Below are 10,246 nucleotides of genomic sequence, written 5' to 3' on the forward strand. Positions count from 1 at the left end.
GGCACTAGCACTGATTCTCAACCCGTTTTATTTCAAGGACCCCCAGTTTGACATGCATTATAGGCTACAGACCCCCATTCAATGCCATTTCTATCTCTGGGGACCCCCCCACCCCCCCTTTATATTGTGAAATCAATGTTAATTGAACTCTGAGAGTGTACAAATGGAATAGAGTGTTCCATTTGTATACACTCTCAGAGATACAGACCCATAAGGGTCCATTTGGTTCCAAATTATTTAGCTGGGTATATATACCCCCTGCATGGAACTCCCTCAAGGACCCCTGGGGGTCCCCAGATGGCAATCACCAAAAGGACGAACACCACATGAAGCACTAGCCTGATTATCAGACTGTAGCTTTCTTGAAGCTTCAGTCTGACATTGTCTCCTGTCTGAGCAATTTCAAGGGGGGGGGGGGATTAGAATTTCCCTCAACCAATAGCCATTGTTGTTGTTTTCCCCTCCTTCCTCATGTGTGTTGACGCTGAAAACGGGCCTCGGCACTGATTGGTTGTTCGTTAGACCCACCCCCACCACCGATTCTCATTGGATAATACATTTTTGTACCGAAGAAATGATAGGTTCACAGTGCAACACCAGACCAAGAGATGCAGTCCACTCAGAGAGTGGGCGGGGCCTTTGGGCTGGATCCAGGCTAATGATGAAGCACAGTGTCCAGAACTGTCCACCATTCACTGACAAACAGTCTAATGAGAGACGTGCATGGTTTCTTATAGAGGTTCATAGCAGACTACACTCAGGTTTCTCAATATGTTTGATTGAAGTTATGGAATCCTATATAGCTATGCTATTGTCAGATATTATTATAAATTATATTAAAATATTGTGTTAAGTTAACGTGCGTGTATGAAATATTTGTCTTTGCATTTTCACAAATGTTGTGTTTTAAAGAATTTGAATATATAGTCCAAACCATTTATGTGTTGTGTGAGAGCCTGTGTATTGATTTGGACTGTATAGGACATATAATAATAATATTATAATGTGTCATTACCATGATGTGACCTGGCCTGAGACATGGGTGGAACAATAAAGAATATTAGTAGCCTACCTTATTGGAGAGCTGTACTTATTATTCAGGGTCCTTATAGACCTTATAGAACAATGTGAAGTGGCAAACAACTTCTCAGTAAACTATAGCTGCCTGAATCACGAGCGGATCACGATTATGTTCAACTTTTGTTTAATTCATTGAAAAACCCTGCATGTATTTTATCTGCTAACTGAGGACCCCCTGCAAGGTTCCCTGAGGGAGTTCCAGGGGGTCCCCAGCTAAATGATATACAGTGCATCCGGAAAGTATTCACACCTCTTCACTTTTACCACATTTTGTTTTGTTACAACCCATTTCAAAATGGATTAAATTAGTTTTTTTCCTCATCAATCTACACACAATACCCCATAATGATGAAGTGAAAAAAGTTTTTTCAAATATTTTGTTAATTTATTAAAAATAAGAAACTGGAAAAACACATGTACATAAGTATTCACACTCTTGACTTAGTACTAAGTTGAGGCACCTTTGGCAGCAATTACAGCCTTGAGGCTTTTTGGGAATGATCCTGCAAGCTTGGCACACTTGAATTTTGGGTATTTTCCCCCTTTTTCTCTGCAGATCCTCTCAAGCTCTGTCAGGTTAGACGGGGAGCGTCGCTGCACAGCTATTTTCAGGTCCTTCCAGAGATGCTCAATGGGGTTCAAGTCTGGGCTCTGGCTGGGCCACTCAAGGACTTTCACAGAGTTGTCCTTAAACCAATCCTTCATTATCTTATAGCTGTGTGCTTATATGGGGTCGTTGTCCTGTTGGAAGGAAGGTGAATCGTTGACCAAGTCGGAGGTCCTGAGCGCTCTGGAGCAGGTTTTCATCCAGGATATCGCTATACACTGCTCCATTCATCTTTCCCTCTATCCTGACAAGTCTCCCAGTTCCTGACGTTGAAAAACATCCCCACAGCATGATGCTGCCACCACCATGCTTCACCGTAGGGATGGTATTTGCCAGGTGATGAGCGGTGCCTGGTTTCCTCCAGACCGAAGCCTCTCCTCAATAAAAGGCACATGACAGCCGGACGTCACAGCGTGCATGGAGTTTGCCAAAAGGCACCTAAACGACTCTCAGACCATTATTAACAAGATTATCTGGTCTGATGAAACCAAAATAGAACTTTTTGGCCTGAATGCCAAGCGTTACGTCTGGAGGAAAGTATAGGCACTGTGAATACTTATGTACAATTGTCCAGTTTCTTATTTTTAATAAATTAACACAATATTTGAAAAAGCTTTTTTCACTTCATCATTATGGGTATATTGTGTGTAGATTGATGAGGAAAAAAACGAATTTAATCCATTTTGAAATGAGGCTGTAACAAAACAAAATGTGGTAAAAGTGAAGGGTTGTGAATACTTTCCGGATGCACTGTAGTTTGGAACCAAATGGACCCTTCATGGGTCTGTATACTGAGAGTGTACAAATGGAACCAAACGGGTATACACTCTCAAAGTAAAATTCACATTGATTTTACAATATAAATTGGGGGTCCCAGAGATAAAAATGCCACTAATGCCCCCCCCCCCCCCTTCTCCCAAGGATACATGCACTGTATTAGATAACTGATTTCAAAACCATGCAAATATTTGGACAAATATAATATAATACTTTTGAGGTATTTGTACTTTACTTGAGTATTTCCAATACTTTTACTTCTACTCCACTACATCTCAGAGCCAAAATGTGTACTTTTACTTCACTACAATTATTTGAAAACTTTAGTTATTAGTTACTTTGGAGATTTAAATTTTGATTAGAAAACATACACCCTATACATTTCGGCCATTGGAAAGGATTAATGGAAAGAATTAATTGGATCATGCATGCGGCATTCCACAAATTAAAGAATATCAAAGGCGTATTATGCCTCAAAATATATCCTTTATGTTGTTTTTTGGTCGTTATCTTATATATATATAAATGGGGTGAGATTTGCTCGAAAAATAGCCTATATAAATGTGTGCACTGCACTTACATATATCTAAGATTTAGGCTATTAGCCTATAGGTGCAGTGCACACTTAAAGGGCTATATCTTGCGCCACCCCTTAATCCTTATCCCTAAACTTATTTGCCATTTTTTACTATTTAAAAAAAGTAAAAACCTTTTAAAATAGTTCAAATATAGCTGATGGACAAGCTCACAACACGTAGGTGTAGTTCGGCCAGTTGAACTATTTTGAAATTATTTTCAAAATAGTAAAAAATGGCAAATTAGTTTAGGGATAAGGGTGGCGCAAGATGGAGCCCATGCATAGGCTATTTTGCGAGCTAATCCTCCTATACCCCACCCCATATATAGGGGTGAGGTCATTTTCATAATTTAGGCCCTAAATTATGAAAATTAAGGACGGTTAATTTGGGGTATAACATGTTTGTGGAATTAAGAAATCATCTTGTGCACTTTGATCTATTTTATAACTATTTTAGGGTAATATATTAAAAGGTATTGATAATAGCGGTTATAGCCTATACTCACGTGACTCGTGAGAAAAACTCATTTTCAAGTGCGGGAGATCAGCTTTTAAAACCACGTTTCCATTAAAGGACCACTTCACCTCTTTTCAACCATACCTGCAGGGGAGGGAAGTTATTATTTCAATTGGGGCCAAATGAGAAACAAAAAATATTGTTGAGGGCCAAAAGGCTGAACTCAATTCTACATACTAAATGTCTGTATAAAAAGCAATAAATTCCTAAATGGCATTGTTTTGACAAGCTGTTAAGAGTATAGCTATGTTATTATTAGGCAATGAAAAAGTGAGGTTGCCTTACAAGAATATGTCATTTATTCAATACAATTTTCCAAAACAATGGTAAACATAAGTCAATCACATGACGCAATTCACGGCAGGAAAAATAATGTACGATTTATTTTCTAATTTCCAACAATTCCAAGTTATAACCTTTCACGGGCCGGTCCAGAGTCAGCCAAAAGGGCCGCATTTGGCCCCCGGGCCGTGTAGGCTAATGCCCAGGTCTGCTTCAATTGGTCCTCACTATAATAAATAATAGTTCATGATAAAATGCCACAATTTAGTTCTACTCTGTGGACCTCATGGGAGGGCTGTGGGTGGAAAACCAGACGAGTCGCAACTTTACCAACTGTGCAGTGACGTCATGGGGAACCCGTCCACCATGCAGTGACGTCATGGGGAATCCGTCCACCATGCAGTGACGTCACGGGGAATCCAAGGCCAACGAGGCTACGAGCAACCAAGATCCTGCATTGTGCCATTTGACATAAAAATAAATAAAAAATAAATAACAACGGTCTTGAATAGGCCTATTATTTTTGCACTTTTGTTTACATGAAGTTAGCCTCAACATGATCTTTTTTGCTTCATAAAACAATAAAAAAAATAAAAAAAACATGAAATCTATGCTAATTATAGGATAATAGTTTAAAAAGCGCGTGGCTTGCGCACATCCAGTTCTTGGCATGGTGCTAGACAAAGGTAGATATACAGCCTATAAGAAGTGGTCCGCATGCACACAGGCTTTTTGCTCCAATAGTGTTTATTTGTGTTAATAAATGATATAAGGGGGGTTATCACATAGCCTACTGATTACTATCACCTGATGAAGGCCGTTCACGGCCGAAACGTTGTCTTCATTTAATAACAAATAACATGCACTATTCGAGCAAAGCCTAGCTGTATAGTGCGGGCCACTTCGCTGTAATTATAGGAGACCCCGCATCGCATGGGTTAGTCAATAATTTCCATTTGTTTTGAGCTGTTTTGAAACTATATGCAGGGATGCTGAAGAAGAGTGTGATAATAGGGTAGGATACTGTTTGCATGTGTTTGGTCTAATTGGAACTTGTTTGTGCAGAGCAGACCTCTTAGAAAGTCTATAAGGAAACGTATAGGCCTATAGCCTATAAGCCAATACCATTCAGTTGAAGCTTGCCTTTAACAGACAGTCACAGAGAGAGATACTACTTTATTTTGTATTATATCTTTTTCAGATGTTCAATCATAATTATTAATAGATGGATTTGAAAGAGATGGCTTTATAGACAGACAGACAGACAGACAGACTGCATGCGGATAATTTCGCTGGCTGTTTGTTTGTTTCTTCGTTTGATTAATTTACATACCATATATATATATATATAAAGCAACTGATCTTTTTTAATGGCATTATTTGCATAACATCGTAACAGACACGTTCATAACATCTCTACATATGTTTTAGCATAGTTTGCTGGCATGAAGGCGTTCTCTAACATGATAAGCCCGCCGCGTCCCGTCAGACATGATATAATCCATGCACGATCGGATGCTGAGAAAGTGGATCGACTGTCATCATAACGGCAAACCGTCTTTCTTCGCCCGCTCCCTCCCCCGTCCGTATACATAACTATAGCCTATATATACTATAGCATGATGCCAGAGCCAGACAGACTATATGCAGATCAACTTTCACTTCAGCACTGCTGAGCAACACACTTACACACATATATAGTATAGGGGCTCGTTTCGTCATATTATGCTCTCTCTCTCTCTCTCTCTCTCTCTCTCTCTCTCTCTCTCTCTCTCTCATCTCTCTCTCTCTCTCTCTCTCTCTCTCTCTCTCTCTCTCGCCGTTCGTCTCGCATAACGCAGTCTGTCTGTGGAGCCTTTTGGAGTAAAACTTTGCCAACCTCTCAATTTGATTCACTTCCTGTAGTCAGCGAGAGAGAGAGAGAGAGAGAGAGAGAGAGAGAGAGAGAGAGAGAGAGAGAGAGAGAGAGAGAGAGAGAGAGAGAGCAACGGAGGAAAGGAGGAATTCTGTCTGTTCTAAATAAGGCAGGAGGATCAAGCCAGCAAGCGAGCATAGCCCTGGTCGCCTTTGCACAACTTTTTGACGTTTGATAGGTTGTGAGTATATAGAGGAAGGGGAAGGATTCGGAAGATCGTCTAAAGGAGGGAGAGACTGCATTGGCCTTGTGGAGAACGATAAACAACTTAAAATACATTTTTTGCGCTACAACAAGAAGACGGCGCGCTGCCTACAGAAGACCCCATGGTACGGATGGTACAAGTGGTCACGGTCACCATCGCTTCTTCTTCTACTTCTTCGTCTTCTTCTTCAGCACGAAAGTTTCCCCAGCTGCTGCCGGGGCGGCCAAGAAGACGCGCCGAGTTTGGAGACCCGGCCGCCGCACGCACGCAGAGTAACCCACGGGAGTTCATGTATTGGAAGAATGAGGTGTTGTCCCCCCCTCCTCTGTCCGAGGGAAATAAGATCCTGTCCGAAGGAATTCCCACCAAGCAGGTATACTACATTTGTTGTTGTTTTTCTTTTTGTCGTTGTTTTTTTTGTAATCTCGATCTGTCTTGGAAGTTTGGAACTCGGAAAAGGCATGACTTGTTGTGCGTAAAATGGCTTCAATCATGGAGGCTGGCTGATATATTGAGCAACTGGTTCGGCCTATTTTTCTGTTTGGCCATGCAGTTCTAGCTGAACCGCCTTTTCTACATTTATGGATCACCCAATATATTGCACGTATAACGTTTAAAATATAGTATACGAAATAATCGATAATGATAGTATTTCTTGACGCCTCCCTCCTTCCTTCCCTATATAGCTGCAACTCAGCCATTTCTGTCCTGCAGCTTCGACTGCATGTGTGTGTGTGGATATTGTTGTGTCTATAGTGATGTCATAAAGAATCACTGCTTATTGTGTGTGTTTAAGATCAGCTGTGCGCGCCATGCCAGGCCGCCTGTGTGAAGAGGCCCGCATGCAACACTCTTCTTATGAATAGCGTGATTTGCAGTCCACATAGCCCACTTGAGCCTCGCCAATTCGCCCCGAGAAGAATTGGATTTTAATTGCAGCTATTAAAAATCAAATGTGCAATTCTTTGGATGGCTCGTTGGCCTCCCCCTCCCCCCTGATTGACAGTTGAAATTGACACTTCTTCTCTTATCCATCGCATTTTAAGCTATTTGTAATCGCAGGTATTATTATTATTTTTTGTCCTTCCCTCATATCCTGAATTGCGAGGAAAATGTGATGAAGCTATACTCCAATAAGAGGCACGGGTGGGTTAAGGGTAGAGAAAAAAAATCTGTCCAAATTGAACTAGCTTCATTAAAAAAAACGACTGCTTTTGTTGCGGGGGCCCTCAGTCACACATCACGAGTTTAACCTTTATATAGTTGTGACTTGTATTATTGTCAGAATTACTTTATAAGTAGAAGCGTATGGGGGGAGCTGTCTGCAGATGCATGTGTCCCAAACAGTCCCATACATCCATGCAGCGGACTATAGATGGGACGAGTAAAGTGACTGAACCGTATTGTCTTATTATTATTATTATTATTATTATTATTATTATCATAGGTGATCTCTACGGAGCGACACAACACGCCGGGATCCTCGCGCTGTGTAGAAACCAAACACACTCCAATGGTGAGATGTTTGTTATACTTGAAATTGATATCTAGGATTTTATATAGGCTATATATACGCTCGAATTCAAAATATATATTATAGGCTCAATATTTCTCCGATGGCATCGACGAATAATAGGCCTATATCTGTAATTCATGTGCGAGATTCACTGTCTGTTAGAAGCATGTTGAATCGGCTATAGCCTATATATATATATATATTTTTTTTTTTGTAAGCGGCCTTTTACGAACCTGGAGTATATATAGCCGCACTGGACTGTTTATACTTTAATTTGTATATGCATATATATATATATATATATATATATATATATATATATATATATATATATAAGGTTTGTAATATAATTATGAATCAGGCCTCTAAAGGAAGCAGTGATGATGTCCTCATACATACTGTAGTCTCACTCGGACGGAGAGTCCCAGAGGTCCGCTATGGAGCGGGAGGAGGAGGAGGAGGAGGAGGAGGACACGCGCTCCACGCCGAGTCCCCCGTCCTCCTCCACGCCCTCGGCCTGCTCGCCCACCTCCACCGCCAGCTCGGTGCCGTCCAACACGGGGAAGACGAAGAGCGTGTGCGCCAGCTGCGGCCTGGAGATCCTGGACAGATACCTGCTCAAGGTGAGGGTCCTATTATAGCCGAGGGAGGAGGAGGAGGAGAACGGCGTGTATATAGAATATATCTGCTGTCGGGAGAAAAGCTCATATAACTCCAAGATGTTTTTTTATCAGGAAATGAAAAATATATACATTTTTCAGGAAATTAAGAAAACCTTATATATATATATATTTTAAACAAAGCAATACTGCCTCATCAAAGTTGGTGTTGGGACTTTATATATTGTCAATTATTTCCATGAGAGGTGGGAGAGGTATAATGGAGTTAGTTGCTTTAGCAGACATTTTGAGGGTCCAATGGCGTTAAGAGGTTTTGTCCAAAGCGTTTTTACTACTTTCCAGTGGTCCAATATGTTTATAAACAACCCACAGACGTAAAGGGTGTTCAATAGCACTGATTTATGAAAATAAATAAATCAAAAACCTCAAAAATGGAGTTATGATGAGGTTTCCTCCCGACAGCAACGCCTCATTTCAGATGATCACCTCCTGATCGGAGTGGGTTTGTTTATTTCTGAACATATATATATAACTGTTGAAGGTTTGAATATAGAAGAGCGAATGCGTGCACAATATATATATCTGTGTTGCATAGAAGGCATAGCATACAGTTGTTGTGGAACACTATATACACTGCAAGCAAGGGAGTCTGCAAAGCAATGGTCCTGGCAGTGTTTCTAAACGGGAATGAACATTATTATATATATATATATATATATATATATATATATATATATATATATATATATATATATATATATATATATATATAATATGGGCCTGGACAATTCACGCACGTTCTCCATCTTGATTTCATTTTCATCCCCTGCGATTGCAACCAGAAATTATGCACACTTCAGACTATTGTTATTATCCGCATTCATATCTTGGGGAAATCCCCCCCATTTACTTTTTTCTTTTTTTTTCTTTTTCTTCTTTCTTTCTTTTTTTTTTTTTTTTTTTTTTAGCCTATTCCAATAATAGGCTATGCAGTTCATTTGAAATATGTATAGGCCGCTATAGCAAACATTCACGGGCAATTAATCCTTAATCTTAAAATGGCGTTTCCAAAAACAATGAAATTGACATCAGCTGCCTCACCTTGCTATAACAGACAAGAAGCAAAGAAGGACAAGGGTATAACCAACCAGACCTCGACGACACAACATGGATGTTTTGGTTTTTCAACTTCACTGTCAGTGTCAAAACCAACGCCCAGACTTGCGTCGCGTGCGCTCGCGTGCTTCCAACCAAAACAGTCTTGCATGCGCACAACTGGGTGTGTTCCTCTCAGGAAGTGCGCGCGCGCGCGTGTGTGTGTGCGTGTGTGTGGGTGTGTGCGTGCGTTTGCATGCGTGTGCGTGTGTGTGTGTGTGTGTGTTCGTGTGCACGTGCACGTGCTTGCGCGTGAAAGTTTAAAGATCATTATAGTTCTCTAGCTGGCTTAATTTGTTTCTATTGGACAGGTGGGTATTAATCAAATAATCAATCTTTTATTGAAGAATTTGACATTATATACGAAAATTTGTGATTCATGTTAACAGGGAGGATAATAAAAATAAATAGAAATAAAATAAAATAACGTTATTAAACATTTCGTTCTCTTTTTATCTGATTTAAAAAACAAACAAACAATATGTTCCTTCTTTAAACTATATAGGCATTAGGCTTATACGCTTATAATAAAAATGGTGTCGGTAGCCTATATATGGCTATATTGTAGGCCTATACATTACAATGTCATAAAATACTTTTTACATTCTCATCTCATAATTTCCCCCCCTTGAAATTCATGCGTCTTTCATGAAGGACGGTGTTTTACATTCCTATATATATATTTATATATATATATATTTTAAAGTGATCATTATAGCCTAACATTATCTGAATGAGGCTATATGCAAATTACATTCTGATATAATGGCCACCTTAAACCTGCTGTTATTACTGTTTGATGCATGGGGTTATCCTGTCAATAGAAGGAAAAAAAGCTGCTCATAAAATGATTACGTTATGTTATATATAATATTCTGTAAATATAGGTAAATATTGTGTATAGCCTATTATTTAATAATGTCCATAAACCATAACCCATTATTCTTTGCTATATAAACGGTATATAGTATACAGTTTTGAGGCAATGATATTTG

At 39.7% G+C, this 10,246-nt stretch overlaps 1 protein-coding gene across 5 annotated transcripts in view; it reads left to right on the forward strand.

Moving 5' to 3' along the window:
• The first annotated feature begins 5,846 nt into the window (after positions 1-5,846).
• lhx6a (LIM homeobox 6a) overlaps positions 5,847-10,246 on the forward strand; it is a 41,399-nt gene continuing 36,999 nt past the window's right edge. For 3 of the 5 annotated variants that reach the window (XR_014570995.1, XM_083793907.1, XM_083793908.1), the window contains exons 1-3: positions 5,847-6,333; positions 7,408-7,476; positions 7,881-8,099. Coding sequence is in view for 4 of the 5 variants with exons in the window: in XM_083793907.1 (XP_083650033.1) it covers positions 6,082-6,333; positions 7,408-7,476; positions 7,881-8,099 (540 nt within the window). In the remaining variant the exon portion in view is untranslated. Of the gene's footprint in view, positions 6,334-7,324; positions 7,345-7,407; positions 7,477-7,837; positions 8,100-10,246 lie in introns of those variants that run through there. The other 2 variants (XM_083793909.1, XM_083793910.1) reach the window with 2 other exon arrangements.

Source organism: Protomyctophum parallelum, assembly GCF_964188405.1.
Source record: "Protomyctophum parallelum genome assembly, chromosome: 21".
Taxonomy (NCBI): domain Eukaryota; kingdom Metazoa; phylum Chordata; class Actinopteri; order Myctophiformes; family Myctophidae; genus Protomyctophum; species Protomyctophum parallelum.